At 34.8% G+C, this 23,538-nt stretch overlaps 1 protein-coding gene across 3 annotated transcripts in view; it reads left to right on the top strand.

The window, feature by feature from the left end:
- LOC145242127 (synaptic vesicular amine transporter-like) overlaps positions 1 to 23,538 on the top strand; it is an 802,797-nt gene that overhangs the window by 378,999 nt on the left and 400,260 nt on the right. For all 3 annotated transcript variants that reach the window (XM_080105051.1, XM_080105049.1, XM_080105050.1), the window contains exon 4: positions 7,992 to 8,176. In XM_080105051.1, coding sequence (XP_079961177.1) covers positions 8,044 to 8,176 — 133 coding nt within the window. In that variant the 5' untranslated portion in view covers positions 7,992 to 8,043. The remainder of the gene's footprint in view (positions 1 to 7,991; positions 8,177 to 23,538) is intronic.

The raw sequence follows: 23,538 nt of genomic DNA, 5'->3' as shown, positions 1-23,538 counted from the left end.
GTATCACAACAGCCGCTTACCATTGACTTCTCACTGGCAATGACTATTATTCTTCACTGAAATTTGAGTAGCAACAAACTATCCCAAGGTGCTAGTTCACTTTCCACTCAACCAGCGAAGTTCTGGTTAGTGATTTCTCTCCTCATTCTTCCATCCTTCTTGACTCTTCATGACTAGTCTATACTGATACTAACATTTTTAGTTGGGGTAACAGTTTTGCAGTTTCAGTTTTCTTAGTTTTATGTTCTCTTTTAATTTTACGTTTGTTATAATTTCCATTCGGCTGGTTAGCGTTTATAGCTCATGCGGGTTTCCGCATTTGAGGGTTTTCCTTAAGATATTTTCCTTTCTTCTTCACTAGAAGTTCTCACATGTGTCATCATCGAAGATTACTCACTAAAAACAATCTGTGGTGTTCCCTGGAGTCTGAGTGACAACAAGTCTCTCCAGATTTCCAATTCTCTCCACCTCATTCGATAACCTTCACAAATGAATTTGCATTATCGCAACATCTGTTAACCATTGATCTATCGTGGGATACAGAACTAGAATTTAGGTAGCAACAAGCTTTCTCAATGTTCCAGTACTCTCCGTACCCATCCAGTGGAGGTCTGGCTAGTGCTTTCTCCACGGTCTTTCCATCCTCCTTGACCTTTTACGTGGTGTTTCGTCTGCTGTTTTATTTTATTTCTGTCGCACTTCTAGCTGGTCAGCGTTTGTAGTCTGTGAGTTGGTTGCCATATTCGAGGATTTTCTGGAGGATTTCAGCTGTCTTTGTCATGAGCAGTTGTATAGTGTCAGTGTTCCCCTTTGATTTTGATTTCTCCTTGTCTTTTTTCTAAGTTCATTGTGTCCCTACAATTATTGGTAATATACTAATTTTATCCATGTTTAATAATCTTTTCAGTTCTCTAGGAAATTCCGCTTATTTGTTTAACTTTTCCGTCTCTTTGATCTTCACCCTGTGGTCTACTTGTTGAATAGATGGGTTATGCATAACGCGGACGAGACGACATATAACGGGATAGACGACGACGACGACGACGACGACGACGACGACGACGAGACAATTACTTGGGGAGTTCGCATTTATCATAGAAGCTGAGAGATGTGAAGGGAAACGCGTATTAATGAACAGTTCTTTAAACACAGAAGGGAGATACATTATCGATAAGGGAAATACAGTCAACACTTTGTAAGGGGGATTCATATAAAGTTCATTATACAATACGAATGGGACAGCGTGGTTATATAATAACAGAAAACAACACAATATCTTGGTTGACATGATGAACGAAAACAAAGGCTTACATAACAATAGGAAGACATTTATTTTCCAGTTGGAGACGGAAATAATGAGAATTCGATGTCTGGCAAAATTACTACATTATCTTTTCTTCCGCCCTTTCGCATTCTAAAGGAGCTTAGGCTAACTCTCTCTCCAACTCAACTTGAACTGAACCCTGACTCACCCGCTGTCTGCCTGACTAAACTCTAGTCTAACATAATGTATATATTGATTCTATTTTTCTTTGTGACGTCACAACGTGGTCAAACATGTGAATGTTTGACCACGTGGACATTGCATATGCTTCCAACACGTGTTCTGGCAACACGAAGAACGTTTCTTAATTCCATTGTTCCCGCTTTGACCTAAATTTGTTGTATATTTATTTCTAACTATAATGGACAATTCACTGCATTCCTGGAATAGCAAGAATGCATTCTTTTTAATTTTTTATGAATACGTTTGATTCCAGCATTCTCTTTTATAATAATTATATTCGACCCTAATCACCTCGTTTCTCTAAATACCGGGATTTGTCCCCTTCAATATTCAACATACTGAAACAGCAAAATCTACAATTTAGCAGTTTCTTTCTTATTAATTATGACGTCCGGTCTCTTGCTTGGATGAGTTTATCTGTTTGTACCTCTATATCTTAAAGAATCTTAATTTTCCAGTACTGTATTCTGTTCCCACTACATTTTCTTTTACACAGCAGTAACCATTATCAAGGCCCGGAGGCTACTCGAGGATAAGAGTAAATGGGTATACATTAGTCAATGTGATTATAGCGTAGTAAATATAAGTAGTGGGAATTTTGTAAATTGGATTACTTAGGGGGACGGGTCATCAAAACTTGTTTACATTGGACTTGAAGACAATCAGGTTGTAGTCAGCTGGAAAACAGGCAAATGGAAGAGAGTTCCATAGGCGTGCACTTCTAAGAAAGAAACTTTGTTCATGGAATCTATATTTAGGTTTAGGCACAGATAAAGAGTGTGGGAAAGTTTTGATAGTGGTTTTAGCTAGATGAGTGTTTTTCGTGAAAGTTTAACGAAGGGGGACCATAGATTGAAGCTCATCTGAGCACTTGCCATGAAAATAACGATAAAGCAGAAACAGGCTCGTAACGTATCTTCTGTGGGAAAGAGGTTGCAGGGAAGAGAAAAGGGTATCCCTCACTAGGCTACGAAGTCTATTTTGAACTCTGTCAAGGCGGGATAAACTACTTCTAGCAACTCCTGCCCAGATATGGCAACAATATTCCATCGTTGGCCGTACCTGACTTTTATATAGGTATAGAATTGCATCACTATTGTCTTCTGTTTGTGCCTGTACTTTCTGCATGTTCGAAGTATTGTCGTTTGCACAGTTCCCAGTATACTGCTTTCCCCATGCAATTGTATTTTTTCTTGTAATCTTTTTGGATTAGTTTGCTGCATTCATGTGCTTCACTGTTTCATCTCTTTGTCCACGGAGTCAACATTTACTGCTTTTCCTGTATTTTATTTATTTATTATTAATGTTACTATTCTTCTTCTTCTTCTTCTTCTTCTTCTTCTTATTATTATTATTATTATTATTATTATTATTATTATTATTATTATTACTATTAATAATAATAATATAAATTGATAAATAACTAGATAAAGTTTAATGAGTAAGCTACTAAGTCGATTGGTAATTATCAGATTTAAGGAAATAATATACTTTACTTATTTAGATGTCATTCCAAAAAAATAAATTTTATACGGTTTTAAATGAATAACTATAAATATAGAGAAATGAGAAGCAAGATAAGATGTTTTTTCACCGTTAAATTAGTTTTTGTTTTTCAATTTACTGTTTTTTTTAATTATAGTTCCATTATGCTGTTGTTGTTTTTTCATTCTCAAAAACTAAAACTAAAAAGGTCACTAAAAAAACAAAGATGGCGTCTAACGTTACAAAAATGTAAACATCAGGACGGGACACGCCACATTTCGAAAATGAAGGGCGATCACCGTTATAAAATCATCGCGTCATTAATGTCAGCGACCCCAGGTGGTTAAGTGAAAGGAAGGGCAACAAAGTGGTGAGAGGTGGAGAAGATCGGTGGGGAGTGTAATGGACGACAGTCTTGTAGTGTTTAGAAGAGACGGTTTCTGTTTCAGAAAAAGAAGCGACAAGCACGTAAGTTGGTAAAAATCAATGAGGGTGGGGAGAGGAAGAGTAAAAGATAAACGAGAGAGAGAGAGAGAGAGAGAGAGAGAGTAGAAGGGTGGACAGAGAGAAATAGAAAGATATATACTGAAAGAGATAGAGAAGGGGGAGGAGGAGCAGGATGGGGAGAAAGAGGTGAAGCGATGTCACTTTCTTCAATTTCCGCTTTGAAGAATTTTGATTTGCTAGTCTAATTCGAATGCGTCCCCGACGAGACAAGAATTCCAATTTTCGGAAGATGAAAGGGCGTGTTGGAGAGGGTGGTAAGTGATAGGTCGATGAGTTATTTACTTGAAATGGTTGGTAAGACTGGAAGGTATATACGAAGAATGGGGGGGCAGATTTTTATTTCACAGTCAATTATAATGATTTACTAATACTTAATACTTAAGACAAACGGTAATATATGCTGCGTGGTTCTTGCCCTTAATCGGACCATTTTAGACGACGATTTGCCAAAATATGAATTGAGTATAAAAGTTATGTTTTAGTGAACAAAGAAAATAAACGTATATATATATATATATATATATATATATATATATATAGTGTAAAATTTTGTTGAAAATTCAGAGACTCACGTTTTCTTTTTTATAACCTTCGTTTATTCCCTGTTTTTTTTTTCTATTACAGCTGTTTCATTAATGGGTAGGCAATTTTACGATTTATGTGTCCATAAAAATATCCTGTCCCCACCAACTTCTTCAGATGTTTATCCATTAGATTTTTACAGCAACATGTATATTTTTAACATGCTGAACATCGTATTCGGGTAAAAAGATTTCCAAAACCATGCCTCCTCACTTCCTCTATCTTTTGGTGTTATGTGAAGATAGTTTTCCGTTTTAACCCGTAGTTTCGTATTCTTATTTTTTATGTATTTTTTATTTATTAATTATTTATTTTTGTTTTAATTTCCCTTTTTTTCTATTTGTTTTTTCCAATTATCATATAATTTTATATAATTTTTTTTCTACATTTATGCGTGTTTATTTTAATATTCCTGTTTTGCTTGGTGTTTTAATTCGTATTATTACTCGATCCATCTGTTTAAAAGGGGTCACTCTCATGGAATCATTTTTATACCTAGGATTTACCTCCCTTGCATCTTTTATCTTTCCTTATATTATACGTTTTGTATATTGCATATGCATAGAAAAAATGGAACTAAAATAAAAAAAAATAAAGAGAATAGAAAGGTCACCAGGTGGTAAATGCTACCTGAAACATAAACAGTTTTTAAATTTAAAAAAATGGAGAAAAACGGGTGCTTGTGAAGATAATTGACTGATCAATTTATTTTTAAATGCTACGCTGGCTCAATAACTCATGTCGAAGCCTTGTTCATATTGCGCACACATTCATATACACTAGCAGGAGTCAGGCGAACATAAAGAGATTGCTACGTACTCACACTAACTAATAAAAACAAGGTACATCAACACACACATACACAATGCCACGCTGCCAAATACTCACATACGTATATTACTTGTACACACATTTTCACACACACATTTTCGGTGCTTTTTAAGATAGCGTCGACAGAGTGATTTTTTAATATGTTGTTTAACGCAAAAACAACATTACTTACGTAATTGTCATGTCGAAAATAGTAATGTTTGAAAAAATTAGGAAAATTCATAGATTAGAAAATTATTTATACTTAAAGGTAATTTTTTCAGAAAATTGGAAGAAATTGCCTTTCCTCTAGATGTAAATACCTTGAAAATTGCGAGTACAAGAAATGTAGCGCAATCTTGTTGGCATTTTGTCTTGTGGTGTCAGATGGTCGATAAGAGAAGGGTTAGAGAGATCGGGCTACTTTTAAGTGGTATGTATATACCGTGTATATTTACTAACATAATGTTTTAAAAGGTATATGCAGTTAATTCAATAATATTATTGTAAAAATATGCATTACCTTGCCATACGGGAAGATGACATTATCCCAATAAAAAATATAACGTGTTATGTTGTTAGAATAACACTTTTCAGATTTCTTTTCTGTTACGCAACTACTAACTGGGATTTAATAATGTCAGTTTAAAGGTGAAATCAGCAACCTTTTCATGTGGGAAGATGCTCTTATCCTAAGAACGGTTTATGTGATAAGCGTGGCATTTTTATTGGGTATATTCTAAAACGATTAACAACTATTGCTACGGTTAAAGGGCCTAACAAACAAATATATATAAAACATACAATATGTAATGTTGGTTCTCCCCACATCATAGTCTTTAAAGTTTGCAATCTTTATAAAATACCTATGTGCGACGTGGCTTTTTTTTGGGGGGGGGGCGGGGTTAGGTGTCATAAAGCTATGTTTGAGTGACACCTGAGGAAAGTTATCGAAAACATGTGCTTTTCTGACGAAGATTTTCTTCTTTTGGCTAACGAGACTTCAAGCAGAACAGATGGGATGCCGTCCCTAATATAAGAATAGAGACGCATAATGTACCGACACACACACACACACACACACACACACACACACACACACACACACTCTCTCTCTCTCTCTCTCTCTCTCTCTCTCTCTCTCTCTCTCTCTCTCTCTCTCTCTCTGATCTATTACAAGTATGGGTTTTCGACGGTTTTGTGGTTTATACACACATCGGTCAATGAAATCGTAACGATAAGAGGGTTACTATGATATGAACCAGATTTATAGCGGATGAACCTGCGTAGCGAGATGTTTGTTGACTCTTCATTTAAATTTCATGTGTTAGTACGGTGGAGAAACGCGGATGAGGGAGGGAATTCCAAAGGCAAAAAGGTTCGATAGAAAGAAGATAGAATAGAAAAAAATCCGGCATCTAGTGATTTTGCTGCTTGTAAGATTGATCGGAGATATTTATTTTGAGGGGGCACAAGTGCACTAAGTTCATTGAAGCACATTCTGAAAATCATTTCCAAAACGAGCCCGAGGATATAACACTGTAGCAATGTGACACAGGATAGAACTTAGCAGACAGTGTGGAAACTATTAGGTTAGAAATTCTTTTTTTGCACCTTCCCATTTGCACCAGCCCAGAGGTGACAAGTGTTCCACACGCAAGCAAATAGTAGTTTTATAGAGATATAGGATACTGGCATCTGTGTGAAGTTTTCTAGACAAGCAAAGGGAGCCGACCTTTTTTCCGGCAGACTTGGCAGCATCTTCTAGATACTTATTTTACTATATGTTTCCTGAGAATGTCAGTTTAAACGTTGGATTTGCGGGAGGAGTACTATTGGTCATGACAGTCGGTGATTGAATGGTTTCTTTTTCTTTTTTTTTTTCAATTTTCTTTTGTTCTAGTTGACAATGGGGCATCCTAATAGATGCCAAACATTCACCTGCTATCTCGTACATTGAAACTAAAAGATCTTTTTTAAGATTTTAACCGTTTCTTTGGGTGCAATTGTTTGTTTCTCTCTTGCATTTGGTTCACAGGTAGTTTTTTAAATTCTTTTTCGTGAGCCCGGCTGCTCCTCTAATTACTGGAATGATCGAGATCTTCCTCAGATTCCAGTTTCTTTTCATGCCATACATAAGACGTTGGTATTTTGTTAGCTTTTCCCTCTCAGCTCTATTTAACCTAACACCATTGGTGCCACTGACTTCTACTAATGTTGTTTCTTTCTCTTCCTTGTCTCATAGCACAATGTCATATATAATACCTTCGTTGTCTAGGTACATAGCTGTAAAGATTGCATAGTCATAGTGGATGGTATATTACTAATTTCCAACTGTTCTTTCTTGTATATGTTCCCAAGGCTTGCTGTTGCATTCGGTGTTCAACTGTTTGCAGATTGTCCAGTGGAGATATTTATACACGCTCCATGATGTCGCATTGTATAGTAGCCGTCCACCAGCAAAAGCTTACAGTTGAATTTCAGGTGTCTCGCACTGTTTACTTGCTCCATACTCAACTAGAACAAAAGAAAATTGAAAAAAAAAAAAAGAAACCATTCAACCACCGACTGTCATGACCAATAGTACTCCTCCCGCAAATCCAACGTTTAAACTGACATTCTCATGAAATATATAGTAAAATAAGTATCTAGAAGATGCTGCCAAGTCTGCCGGAAAAAAGGTCGGCTCCCTTTGCTTGTCTAGAAAACTTCACACAGATGCCAGTATCCTATATCTCTATAAAACTACTATTTGCTTGCGTGTGGAACACTTGTCACCTCTGGGCTGGTGCAAATTGGCAAGGTGCAAATGGCAAGATGCAAAAAAGAATTTCTAACCTAACAGTGTCCACACTGTCTGCTAAGCTCTATCCTGTGTCACATTGCTACAGTGTTGTATCCCCGGGCTCGTTTTGTGTACTTCATTTGTCGCCATTGCTGAGACCACTCATGTAATTACTGGAGTGGGAGCGACCGGATTCATAATTGTGATTTGGATTGTGTATTATTTGCTCTGTTTTCTTTCTCCGTTGATTTAATTCCTCCTTTTTCTTTTTTAAATGAAACTATTTTTCTAAAAAAATATTTTTTCACATTTCAGAAGTCGTGTGTATGTCGCTGTTCACTAGAGGGAGCCACTAACATCCGGTACAATGACGTTAATGGATTATTTCGGGCGTAATTTTATGACAGATTTGTTGGCAAAATGTCGAAATTCACGACGTTTAATCTTGATCATCGTCTTCATAGCCTTATTCTTAGACAATATGCTGCTCACAACAGTCGGTAAGTATCAGAGATTATAAACTCTTTTTTAACTAGAAAGTAAAAAAAAGCAATGTTAACATTATAGGATACCGTGAAGTGACGTGATGACAACTGAACAAAAATCGCATTTAAATTATAAATCTTCATATATCTCTTTATTTTTTTTAATCTTTCACATATAAATTAGTAAATATGGGCTTACTGTTTCATAATGGCAAAAATGTCTTTAGTAATTTCGAGATGAATATCTCTTTTTCAAAAATAAAACATAAAAAATATGCTTTAAAAAAGGAACAAGGAATACTAAGCCAGAATCAAAAACAGAACAAGTATATATATATATATATATATATATATATATATATATATATATATATATATATTATTGAGTGTATTTAGGCAGCATTCTTTCATTTATGCAAATGTTATTAAAGACAACAGAATGAGTATCTCATCGACATGCCGTACAATATCTTATATTAATCCTAATAAAAGAGTTTATTAAATTTCCGTTTTTTAAAGTCACTCATGTAAAACTCACTGAAAATCGGTCCGAGAACGGAACCCATTGAAATTCCATCTATTGGGTGTAGATATTATTGGTCGTAAAAGGATACCTCAGTAGTACAAACTAATTGCAATGTTTTAAGTATTGTTTTGTCAATTTTAAGGGGAGGGAGAGACGGGTTGTATATATTATCAAGGATTATATTTGTGTGTGACTTTTTTTCTTTTTTTTTTTTGGACAGGCACGTTTGTGAAGAGACGATGATTTTTTTTTTTTTAGTCAGATTGTTTTGCTTTTACGATTTGTATTAGATCTTGTATGGATTTTACTGGGCTTATGAGGTCATTAAGTACTTTGGTTAGGGAATAGATTGGGGGCGTCATTTGTATAATATATATATATATATATAATATATATATATATTATATATATATATATTATATATATACATATATTATATATATATATATATACATATACATATATTATATACATATGCATATACATATATTATATACATATATTATATATACATATATTATATATATACATATATATATATACATATACATATAATATATACATATACATATATTATATATATACATATACATATATATATACACATATATATATATTATATGTATATGTATAATATATGTATATATATATGTATATATATATATATAAGTACAGGGTGTAACTATTTGCCAGTTTCGAAAGAAAAAGAGTTAACTCTTCATCATGCTGATTCTATCAAGTTTAATCAATAATCACCGCGAAAACTACAAAGGAGGAAATAGACTAGATTAAAAAAGGAGACAAGAGAATATATCGCAACAGAAAAGTAGAAACGGAGAGGAAATATAGAAATTCAAAAAGAGAAGTCACGATTACTTTGTGCCTCTTTTACTAGCAGTAGTTGGTATGACGAAGCTGCGCGACTTGTCCGTTGATCCCATCCTGATTTTCTGTTTGAGTCACAAGGCTCAGAATAAATAAGAGCAGAACAGACTTGAAAAAAAAGGGCCCATTATCAAGTTGTTGAAACTGTTCCAATAACTAACAGTTTACGTTAAATATACGATAAAAATCTATGTATAACAATAATAATATATAAGATATAAAAAGTCTATTTAGTGACAGTTAAACCGGGTGGATAGAAAGTAATTTATTTATGAAATTTAATCTTTAAAATGATTTAATATAATAAGATATTGTATAGCATAGAGTTTTATTTATCATACAACTAGTAGAATATCTGCTACAAGGGAGATATAAGAAATAAGTATAATTTGAAATGTTAATGCTTTTCTTTCTTTTGAGTGTATAGTACAGTAAACAATAAAACTTATTATTATTATTATTATTATTATTATTAATCTAATATATAAAAGAGTATATGTCAGTCTGTCTGTCCGTCTCCATATTTTCAAACTCTATCTCCCCCGAAACTAAAAGTCGCAGAGCCGCGCTATGGGCCTCTAATGATTGTTTTTTTTACGGGCCGTTCTTTTATGGTTCTTTAGTCGGTTAAAATTGTTTTTAAGAAGTCAAAAATAGTCAAAATTGAAAAGATCGTTACACATTTTTTACATTCATCCTAGTTTATTTTAACTTTTAAATCAGTTCATATGCATATCACGTTGGTACAGTGGTAACGTCACGAGCTTTGAATGCTATAGTTTAGGTTTCGATTTTTGCTGATGGCACCCAAATATTTTTTTCTTTACTTTTGAAATCACAACTCTATAATATATACGAAATCTGGACGAATTAAAACATATGTAAGTGTGAGTAAAATAAATACGTTTGAAGCCAAAACAACGAATAATTACAAAATAAACAGATATTTATTTTGTTTGAAATTTATATTGAAATTTATAAATATATTTCGAAGTAAAACTTCATCATCTGTATGTCTTTCTTTCTTTTTCTTTTTTTTTTTCGCCATGTTGTTGTTGGAGCATAGAATCAGTAGAAGTCCGATGTTGTTTTTACGGTAGTCTTTTTAAATGTCGGAACGGTGCGTTGGTCACGCGTAATTCATGTTTGGGTTTGGGTTCCTTACAAACCCTAACATATGTAAGTGTATTTTATGCCCGGGTAAAGCCGGGTACCCCCCCCCCTAGTAGTAGTAATAATAATGAAAATAATAAACAAAAAGCGAAAAACATGCAGATTGAAAAGAAATGCATGGTAAAGGCAGTCGAGATCTACCCAAGGCAATGGAAAAGGAAAAAGACCTGGCGATGGTTGCCAACATATGATTTGAAGGTTAGGACAAGCGCTCGGGACAAATCATGTGACGTAATACATTGATTGTAAAGTTTTGAAACACTGTGTTGAACAAAGATGGCGGCATAGTTCAGATCAGTAACCAAGATGGCGGCCAAGAATTAAATGCGGTCCGTGGCGTTGTTAACGGCGAACTGATTGAATCCAAAATTCGACAATTTTTATAATAATTTTGAAACGTTTTCATTGGTTGTTTAGCACAGCCGTTGGTTATAAAAATGATTGGCGAATCCATTCGTCTCATACCCCCATTAATCGTTTTTAAAATTGCAGGAGTGCCCCTCCTTTAGGGGAGCTTGCTGGGGTCCCACTTTCTGACCTTGTGCCACATAATGCTGATGTGGGCAGCATTTAAATATATACCCCCATTAATCGTGATGGGGAAGGTCTCCTAGCGACTTCGGCTGCAGGGAGACAGGGTAGTAGTACTCGTCAAGGATTCGTCACTTGACACTCAGCCCGACAGGTGAGGGGCCGGGAACCGGCTCAGCACCTGTCGGACTGAGGTACGCCGCCTTGGTAATACCTAGGAGGTCCACCCTCCCAGGTCTTACCACTGGGCTTTCCGGTGGAGTAAGTTTATAGCTTACTGCCTGAGGTGCCCCTACCGGGAATGCAGACGGGGTTACTCAGGCAATTTATAAAATTGCAGGAGTGCCCATCCTTTAGGGGAGCCTGCTGGTTTACCACTTTCAGGCCTTGTGCCACATTTTGCTGAGGTGGACAGCAAATAAATCTCTACCCCTCCCCCCATTAGGAGTCAAAAACATTTTACAGCTGAAAGTCCCCTATGTCAATTGCAGAAAGCAGAAAGGCGAGAATGTACAACATATTGTTAGTAGTTGTGAGAAAATAGCACAAAAGGAGTACAAGAGGCAGCATGACAATATTGCGAAAAGGCTCCGTTGGGTTATAAGCAACAGGAAATGTAATGAAAATGGTACGAGCATGTTCCAAAAGGGATAGTGCAGAATCATAACGTGAAAATGAATATCCCATGTGATTGAAGCAAGGAGGCCGGATTTATTCTTTTTAGAAAAACAAAAATGAACACAAAGCAATAATAATTGATATAGCATTGTCAGGTGATGTGAATGTGGAGGAAAGTGGGGAAAAAGACGGTCGAAAAGTACCAAGACTTGAAAAGGAGGATAAACAGATTGTGGAAGTTGAAGAAGGTAGACTGAATAATGCTTTCAATATAATAATGTTATTATTGTAACAGAAAATATAACGAGTTTGTTGTAGTTCACATGTAATTGGAAAGTCATGATGAAGCACAGTGATAAAGAGCCCTTTTTGGGGAGCCCCAGCTACCCACATTTAGAGGGAACTTATACCTAACTTTTCTTGTACTCAAATAAAGACTAGCATGATTTTAACATGTGCTATTTAAAACATAGGAGGGACAGAATATCCGCCTCGACTTCAGAGCATGTTGTCAATCAAAGTGAATTACCTAGATTTGAAAGATTGTTTATAAAATCGGATGCCAGAAGTCGCTGTTGAAAGGTCAAAGGCAGTAAACTCAGTAAACTCTACACAAGAACGAAATAACAATATCGCAATCTCTTTCTTTTTAATGTTTGCATTTCTCTCTCTCTCTCTCTCTCTCTCTCTCTCTCTCACACACACACACGCTCATTCAATAGACACGTTACAGACAAGATACGCGTAAAAATATAAACACATTAAATAAACAATTAAATAAACTCGTTATATACCTCCCAACTATACAACATTCTCTCTCTCTTTCTCTCTCCCTATCTATCTATCTAGCTATCTCGTATTTGTGACACGAGGGAAGAATTGTAACTCAATTGAGATCCGGTGGTCTGCGATGCGAGAGTAGGTCGCACGCAATCAACTCACGAGTTTTAAAAACTGCTCCTTCATAAATGTTTGAATAAATTTCTGTTTTTATAAGAAAATGTGTCTGACGCTTACGTTATACAAGTGTCCAAGTCCATCAACAAATATCCCTGCCGGTAATGACGCCGAATGACGATAAGAACTTAACGATAAGCCTCATCAGCAGACGTAGGCGACATATCAATCCTTTAATCCAAACGAGATGTGCCTATCGTTTTATCTATGTCTATGTTCTATAGTCTCCACCCCACGAGGGAGCTGGTTGTCGTGCCCAGAACGTAACAGACGTCCCAGAAACGTTTCCACGATACGGACACACTCTCCTGCAAGCGATACTTTCACAGAAGCATGTCTTCAAAGATTATATCAACAATCGTATTTTTTCTTAGCTTAGATTGTGAATTGGAATAATCGACCTTTGAAGAATCGATCGTCTTCCGTAATGCAAATCTGTTATTGAGGTCATAATGACAAATATGGCGGATCTTATGACACTGCTCGTTATTTTTAGATGTTAAAATACGGAGGTGAAATGCGATTCTGCTTTACGAAAAAAAAAAACTGCTTGGTTTTATAATTCGCTATGCAAAGCGTAGATTAATGTTTAATAGGAGGAAGATAACGCCAAGAACACGGCTCCTCTTCGGCAACTGAATCCAAACGAAACCTCGTATTACAAGAATTCTAAGACGATAAGAACAACAACCGAAGCGCTGAGGTTATTTAAAGACACCTTTGTCTTCACAGGATCCGGTTGGAATGTGGTTGATCTTGAAAGATCAGTTAGGTTCTTGTATTCCTCCGTAACGCTAAAGTTAAAAAAATGAACCTATACTGCATAATAGATTAAGTTATTTAATTAAATTTAAAAAATACAACTATTAATGTTTAAATACTATTATATATATATATGTGTGTGTGTGTGTGTGTGTGTGTGTGTGTGTTACATGATATATTATTATATATAAAGAAGTTTGTCTGTATGTGAGAAAGTTCGTTACCTATGGATTTCGAAACGGCTCGGTCGATTTTTATAAAAAATTTCACACTTTATGTATCTGGCAGTGTTCTTAGATATGTTTTGTGTTAGAACGTCTTCCGTAATATTGATAATTGATAAAATCAGAAACACATAATTTTAGCTCAAATTAACACCTTATACAACCTAACATCACGAGTGCATTTGAAAATCTTTGTTACCCCAGAAGTAGAAAGGCCCGGCATAACACAGCAACGGTAAGTTCTTGGATTTGACAGTAGCGTGTTCGAAATGAATGTTTCTCTTTAGAGCAAAATTGAGCGATGATACTTGACCTTTGCATTTTAAACTTTAATGCCAGCCGTTATATATGAAAATAATTTTATAAAATCAACAATAGGTTCTCTACAGTGCAATGTGAAGTTTCCTCCCTGTGCATCACGGTGGATTCCCAGCTAGAGTAAGGAATCAATCGATTTGATTGAAAAAAATGAGCGATTTCACCGATTTAGTTGACAATAGAAACATGGGAGTGTGAAACATTCGTTGATCAACGTCGGGTCTCTCTGCTAGTATATATATATAGAGAGAAAGAAAGAAGTAATCACAATGTAAGAAATGATAAGTCGCTGTTGTTCCCAGACAGAAAGTGATTTCCTATCAATTTACAGTCCACTCGCTTTTATTACTGTACCGAAGCGGCACTCACCCTAGGCAGGTAGAACCAGCTTCCTCCGAAGATTTTGACAAAGTGGGTTTCCCCGAAATATATAATGGAACATAGTCACGCACATTAGATCACTGTATAGAAATTTCGATTTTTCAAATAAAGTTTACTATTATAAAATATATAAATTTATAGAAAATCATTTGATTTTGTCTTTCCTTTTCGATGCTGACAACTTTCAGTTTCTTGCATTAATTCACATCACACACAATGTTTTAAGCAAATTACATCTTAGTATTTTATATATTTATATATATAAAGTATATATACATATATATATACATATACATACATATATATATATAAGTGTATAAGTTTCGCTACACTGGCATGCTGATATTGTTTCATTCTGTAGTAATTAATAACTAATACCTTCTTACTTGTTAATATTGAAAAATAAGTTTTCAATATTGACATCTAAATAAAAAGAGATCTTAATTATTAATAACTGCATAGCGAAGCAAAGTTTATACATGTATTTATGAATAAATATCAATATAAGTAACTGTATTTATTATTGAGCACTGTTATATAAGCCCAGCATAAATTCTCTGGACTTTTATCCTACGAATACATTCTTAACTCGGACTAATATCTATCTATCTATCTATCTATCTATCTATCTATCTATCTATATATATATATATATATATATATATATATATATATATATATATATATATATATATATATATGGACTTTTATCCTACGAATACATTCTTAACTCGAACTAATATCTATCTATCTATCTATCTATATATATATATATATATATATATATATATATATATATATATATATATATATATATAGGAAACTCGTTTCTTATCGTCTAGCACTTTATAGATGAAATAAAGTCGGTCACTTTAGCTGCAGATCATGATAGTATAATGATTAGATCACTCTGACGGACATTAAAAAACATTTAAAAAATAAATGTTTAAATTTCAACGATATTTCTCGCGGTTGACGGTAGCCGAATGGATTTGTTCCTTGCTAATAGAGTCAGAGATGGCCTCGTTGTCGGGTTCGAGTCTCTTGACCGGCAGTGATCGTGACACCCTGCACTGATGGTTTCCTAAATGATGACACACTAGTGTCTGTAGGTATTTTATCTTAGGATAAAATGCAAAGTTTCGAGTTACAATGTATGAAAGACAGAAAGAAACACAATTAAACACCCGAAGATATAAAAGAGAGATTCGATCGATTTCGTTGAGAAATAAATTTTAAAGGTCGAGCACTGTCTGTGAAATTGAACAAAGTTGGTCAACTGGCCTTGTATGCGAGGACATAACTTCCTGTTACTGGATCACTTCAAGATCATCTGTATTTAACGTTAAGCTTCATTAATGTTAAAATTTCCCTTAATTTCATGACGGTGAACCGAGACCCTGGTGCATATTCCTTAATAGAGTCAAAGATGGCTTCGTGGCGGAGTTCGAATACTTTAAATAGCATTGATCGTTATCTCCTGCACTGATGATTACTATTATTAATATTATCTAAGTGAATATATATATATATATATATATATATATATATATATATATATATATATATATATAGAGAGAGAGAGAGAGAGAGAGAGAGAGAGAGAGAGAGAGAGAGAGAAATTATGAACAATAAATAAAATACTAAATAGAATAATGTTTTAGTAGTGCATATCAAAATTAATACAATTTATGAATACGAATAGTGAAATTTTACTGACTTTATTTGTAAATTCCAAATAACGTAATAAAAGATGTAATATAAGGTAATTATAAATTTTCGAATTTTGTAATCATGCCTGAATGCATTTTATTTTCTTTCGGTGGATTTATGGAATTGTAATTGCAATTAAATGAATGGATTTTAAGATGGTTAACATCATGAAATTGGAAGCATAGCCTTTTGTCATTTGTCTGTTGTTGTAATTACATAGATTTTCATCAATTTAGGATTAGTATATAAAGGAGTGAGATATAATTGAAAAAAAATCATATTTCCACAGAAATATATATATATATATATATATATATATATATGTATGTATGTATATATATGTATATGTGTATATATATAAATATAATGCTCCCTATCTTGGGTTGAGCATATTGGTAAGTGATATAGATACTGCCATTAGTGTATTAAGCAGTCGTATAGCGCAATGGTGAACAGCCTTGACAGTCATTTGGGCGGTCAGGTTTCGATCCTGGCTTGAGGCAGTTGTCTGTCTAGCCGCACTGATGAGCTGTGAAGCAGCGAAACAGTACTGTGTGTAGATGACTAATATATATATATATATATATATATATATATATATATATATATATATATATATATATATATTATTTGTTTTCGTTTTTGCGACACATTTTTGAATGAATTCAATTATTTACGAAAGTGCATTTTTAGCTAAATGCGAGTTGGGAATAATTCAGATACTTTTATGAGTCGTGTTAGTGGATAATTATATTTTAAAAACAATATATATATATATATATATATATATATATATATATATATATATATATATATATATAGAGAGAGAGAGAGAGAGAGAGAGAGAGAGAGAGAATAAACGTTTGATCTATGAGCTGTGTAATAAAATATTGTACTTATTTATTGATTAGAAACATTCGAGTAGCTATCATTTTATTGCGCCTGTATGGCAACTTACGTGCATCCTGTAACATTTAATATTATCATAAGGATTTGTCGTTTGTGTCTGGTTTTATTTCAGCGGAAATGATGGTTTCTTTGATGATAATCGATTTTGGTAACTAAGCAAAAGAAAACGGTTTTCTGGAATCACTTGATTTTATAACAATGTGTTTTTGTTTTTTTGGGTTTTTGTTTTTTGTTTTTTTTTTGGGGGGGGGCGATCTTCAGTTTATTTTATCTAATCCTAAATCAGCAAAAATATCCGGCGATGATTTCACTTCATCACCCTCTCCCTCTCCATAACAAAGGCAAAAACATAGCCCTCAACCCGTATGCATGTTTGAGTCGAACATATACCTGAGGAAGAGAAATTTCTCCGAAATATCATATGATACAGAACTTCCATCGAACCAGACTGACGCAAGTAAGAACACAATCCAATTTAAAATTATATATATGACATGCGAATGTCATATGTTTTGTACTATTTATTTTATTTCTTTCTCTTTTACTCATTTTCACACCAAACAAGACATATTGCACCTTGGAACGTAACGGGTTTCTATTTGGGAATCATGTCTAACAGGTGACTGGGGGAGTTGAGCAGTGAGATGTTTTTTTACATTACATCTAATTTCTTCATGTTAGTACAGCCAGAGGAAGCAGAAAACAGGAAGGGAATTCCAAAGTCTAGCAGTCCGAGGGAAGAAACTATTAGAGTAGAAGTCTTTTCGACATTTAGAGACCTCAACAATGAAGAGGTGAGATTTTGCTGCTTGTCAGGTTAGTCGGGAGTAGGTACGTCTAGAGGAGGTACAAATGCTATCATTTCATCGATTAATGTCTTCATTGCAATTAATCTCTTTTTGTACGCGTTTATGACCTGGTTGAACTAATTCATTCAGTCGTAAATAAATGAATATAACGGCATAAATAAAGTAGAAATTGATTCAAATACGCTTTGTACGTATTAGTTCAGTATTTGGGTAGATGCCAGACACCTTCATATTGCAATTGTCCACTGCTTACATTCAGTATGCCTCCATGTGTCTCAGAGAGTAGAGGATTTCGTTTGTTGTCATAAAGACACTTTTTTTCAAGCACTATCTATACTCCTATAAATTTGGGGTTTTGTTCATTGATATTCATATTAAACACCCTTTTTTTCTATTTATTTAAAAAGAAAATGCAACTTTGTTATACATGAGTTGTGGAATTGCATTCACCTACAAAACATTTAACTAATTTGCATATTCTTTTAAACATTCATTTTAATGGATTCCCTATTAGTTTTTTTTTTTTTAGTTTTCTTAAAGGGTTATCATCTTTAGTTACCTATTACGTATAATTATATTCATGCAGATATTCTACGTGATTTATACTTGCATAATATTTACGTGAAAAGGTTATAGTATTCGCAAGCCTTTTTCTATATATCTGTTTAAGAAACTTTGCCCACCAAATTCTTCTGTTAGTTTTTGATCTACAGACATGAAACTTAATATATAGGGTATTCAACCCCATGCGAAACTTTATTTTCGGGTTTTAGCCGAGGAAAATCAGTGCAAAAGTATGAAAACTTTTTTAAAAATGGAATTTGACAGGCATTACGAATATGAGTGCGTAACGTAATAGCTATTGGTTCATGTTTTAATTTTTAGCCTTGCAACAAATATGTCTTCATAGCTCAGGCTTTAATGTCAAAGGAAAAAGTAATTCATAAGTTAAACGTTTTGGTTTCGATTCTCGGTGATGGCGCACAAGTCATTTTTTTTTTTTTTTTTTTTTACTTTTTAAATCATTACTCTATATTGGGTCCAATATAATGTAATAATAATTACGAAATCTGTATTTATGAAAACATCATATTTAAGCATATTTTATGACCGGGCAATACCGGGTGGCCTGCTAGTGGATAATAATCAAATTAAGTTTATGAAATGTAAAAATTCTCAGTGGTAGTTTAACTATTTAACTTCATAATTTTCCAGTTTGAAGACAACCATAGTATCATTATTCTTTAAACTCACTAAAATTAACAAATATTTTTTAATCATCTACATCATAATTCAGGTCATAAAGGGTTAATAAGTCTTATTTCATTTGGAAAACATGAAAAGTATCTTTATTTTCGATTAATATGTTCCGTGGAGTTGTGACCTTTCCAGGCCACCAGCAACAAATGTAAATTCTTTAGCGATCCCTAAATAAAGATCCCTTGTCACATACGCATCGTGCTTGTTCTTTGCAGGGAATTCTTCGCAAGATCTCTCGATGCTGTAGGACTTGTTGATTAGTTTGGTCGGTGTCTATTTCACCTTCGGGTTGATATGCCGCTGTCACGCTGGAAGTAAATAGATATTCATGCACGCAAAAGAAAGACTGAGATATCTCTATTCTACTTGGTTAATTCAAGTTAGATATACAAAATATGATATACACTTATATACAGTCGTTCACTTGTTGATTTTTGACAAGCACTATTGAGTCCCAATTAGATTTAATTACTCTCAGTTTTTGCGGTGGTGACGGACGGGCAGAGAGAGGTGGCGACAACTGTTCGATTAGGATTAGATTTGCTCAAAACTCAGCTCCAACTCTCTCCAAATGACGATTTTGGCGCGGAGATTCGCTTATGTACGAAGTATCGGGGTATGGTAGGTTTCTCCCGAGACCAATTATCACTGGTTACGTCATGTCAGGTGAATTCCTGATTCTCTACATGCACCTGCGAATCTACGAACGCTCTCAGTTGTGGTTCTCATGATCGTGAGAGGTTAACTGTGGAGAAAGAAGTGGCTTACCGTTAAAGCGGCTGCGCGTTTGTGCCTGCAGAACACAAATTGAGAATCAAGATGGCGCCCGCATGCTTTTATGTGGAAAAAAAGTCTCGTGGAATCTCGGGGAATCTCGGAGAATCTCGTACCCTGGTTCCATAAATAACGAGGAAAGGAAAGCGGGAGGACAGACGATTTTTAGTCACTAAAGCGAACGGACGTGTGTAAAAGAAGAGGTAGAAGAATAGAGTGTGGTGAACGAAACAAACAACGACTCGGTTGAAAGTAGAGTTGTAACGAACACATTAACCCCGTGACCTCTCGTCTGGCATCAGAAACAAAATTATATTTCGTTATGTTTCTCAAAATTACATCAAATTGTCACTTTCACCAAACAATCAGATGTGCATATCGGTTTCGTAAAAAATAATAAAATTCATAACTTAACTCTTCCTTTCAGCAGGGTCGGTCGTCGCTGCCCTGGGCATGCAATAATACTTAACAAATAACACAAGCATAGTTGCCCGGCATTCTCCAGAGTTTCGGGAGTCTCAACCTCCCCACAAATGGGGAGCTCTACTGCTCCTTGGGACGGTCACGTCACAGAGTTCTTCAGTTACCTTTTCGTATGATATGCCATCCTAAATACTTTTTTTTTTATATATATATATATATATATAGCTTTCTTTCTATTTTCATTTTATTCGTAGAAGGTTCCTTTTCAGATTATTCCTTTTTGTATGGGACTCCCTCCCTTCCCCCCCCCCTTACATCAACTACCTTAGTTTCCCCTGTCACTCAGAAGATGGCGCACTGGTTGGAAACTCGGGTGAAGTTTTTTTTTTTTTTTTTGCGGTGCTCGTTACGTGTCGGCCCGTCACGTGACGAGATAAGATCTCTTCTCACACCGGGAGAACGCTGACAATCGACGCATGTGGAAACAAACCGCGGCGCTTCCTCGTTATAATAAAGAAATTCGAAAATCGAAATATTGAATTTCAAACAAAACAACCGGTATCTAATTAATTGTCATCTCGAATTTAGTAACATGTCCAAAAATTACGAAAAACGATAAGATAGAAAATTAATTATTAATGAAAAAAGTTTTCGAAATAAATTTCAAGTTTACACATAAACAGCATGGGTTCAAGGGATATAACTCGGTTCGTATTGCTGCAAGTAATGATGGATTTCATTGATTAATGGAATCATGAAAATGCTTGTTTTATGTAATATTCTAGTAATATTTAATTGATTTCGACATGACAATTAAGTAGATAAGATTGCTTTTAGTTGAAGTTGTTAAATTTATACATTATATCTATAAAAGTGAGAGAGAGAGAGAGAGAGTGTGTGTGTGTGTGTGTGTGTGTGTGTGTGTGTGTGTGTGTGTGTGTGTGTGTGAGGGCACTTCTCAACCTATATACTCAACAAATCTTTTGATCTACAGATTGGAATTTTGTATATAGGGGATTCAGACATGTGAAAATTTTTTTAATCGGTGTTCATCCGGAAAAAAGAGCTGCTAAGGGATCAAAATTGAAAAAAATATATATAGTACATGGGGGGGGGGTCATCGGATTTTTATCCGTTTGTCAACTGTTTCACGAACGTGCATGCGTGAATCGTGTTCACATGACAAATTACTTATGTTAAGAATAAGTAGGTTTGAAAACACCTTTGAAAGATTGTGTCAAGCTGGCCTAACAGTTATCGTACTTGACTCATTGTATTTAGGTTTTGCTTTCAATCTCAGCTCGAGTATTTTTTTAGTTACAAGAAGTGAACTGTTTAGAAAAATGAAACATAATACTCGCATGCATATGTCTCAGTTTCTTTTGTACGATATTTCTGTTTATAATAAATAAGAATTCTGCATTAATTAAAATATAATATTTATGCGTATTTTACGGCCGGGCAATGCCGGGCAACCTGCCAGTAATTAAATAGTTGTCATTATTTGTTTTTAATGAAAACTCAATTTTTCGACTCTCTGATTTCGCTATTGAAATGATCCCAAATCGCTGAAACTGCAGTTGGCGGTGATCGAACGAGGCAGCAAACTATTTTTGGTGTTTGTATTCATTGTTCATACCCAAACAACGCATATTGTTATTTGGACGTAAGCGGCTACTATTTGAGACCATGTCTACTGGGTACTCTGTAAGGAGATGAGCAAGATGACTGTTTACATTACATTTAAACGTCTTCGTGTATGTACAGTTATGGAAACAGGAAACAGCGGGCGAATTCCAAAGTCTAGCAGTTCGAGTGAAAAAAAACTCTTATTATAGAAGGCTTTCCGGCATTTAGAGACCTCTACAGTAAAAGCCACTAGATGGGTTTGTCAGATGTACGTTGAGAGAGGCGGTACAAGCGCAACGAGACCGTCAGGCTACATTCAATTAAAATACTTGTAAAACAGACACAGGGATGCAACATTCCGGCGATGGAACAGGGGGTTGGAGCTTGGTTGATTGTGTATGTCCCAATCTTCACTTTCCCCCTCTCCCACTCTTTTCCTCTCTGACTTTTTCCCTTTCTTCTCTATCCTTCTTCCCTTTCTCTCTCTCACCTCCCCCGTCTCCCTAATTTTTCTCTCTCCTGTGTCAACAAGGATTTCTCTTTCTCTAACAGAGACAGAACAGATACTACACGTTCAGTTATATATATATTTTTTTTAGTTTTCATGAAATGTTACAAAAACAAGACAATAAAAAACAAATTAAAATTAGGCACAAGGCCACTCAAAAATTAGGGACGGAGTGTCTATGGTCATCCTCGTCACTGTATTTGATCCTAGGTAATGTTCTTATTCACCACAATACCTCAAGCATGCCGGGGGTCGTCCTACTTAAGATCATATTGTGAGTGTATGTTTTTTTTTCTTTGTTGTTGTCTTTTTGTTTGTTTGTTTTTTACTTTGATCCTAACCCGAAAGCCATGAAGTGTACGTTAGTCCGAGTTTCATACCAACGATCGATTGAAAAAAAAAATAATCGCTCTAAATTACGACTTTGACCTCTTGAGCTATTTCGTACCTGTTGATCAACAAAATACTAAATATTACGGAATAAATTGTGTCTATATTCTATCCGAGGTAAGGCTACAAAGGAATATATCAGCTTTGTGGATATTTCTAGAGTAGTTTTTAAATTTAGCCGGACACAAGCTCACACAGCCAAACAGGAAACTGCTGTTAATATAACAGATAAAGAATGTCGGAGTTCAAATCGATTGAGACGTAATAGAAATAAACATATCAATATTGATGAAGGCAATAATTCAATAATAAGTCAAATAACGATAATTCATACATTTTTTTTGTCAAAATCATAAAACAGTTCGCGCTGGATATGACCTTAAAAGACATCCAGTGATAAGGCATCACTTTGGGGAATGTGGACTTGCCCTATAGTTACCATACACCCAGATCAACTTTGGCCCGGAGTCGTAATGCCTGTTAGGACATCTGATGTTACCAAATCAGGCTGTCTGACGATACTGGCTTCCTGAACAAAATTCACCAAACATGGATGTTGTTGTGTTATTCCGTTCCCTTTAAAAAAA

This window comes from Euprymna scolopes, chromosome 21 (genome assembly GCF_053919585.1).
Source record: "Euprymna scolopes isolate OS-2025 chromosome 21, ASM5391958v1, whole genome shotgun sequence".
NCBI lineage: Eukaryota > Metazoa > Mollusca > Cephalopoda > Sepiida > Sepiolidae > Euprymna > Euprymna scolopes.
Note: the sequence above shows the minus strand (reverse complement) of the source record. Positions and strands in the feature narration are given on the sequence as shown.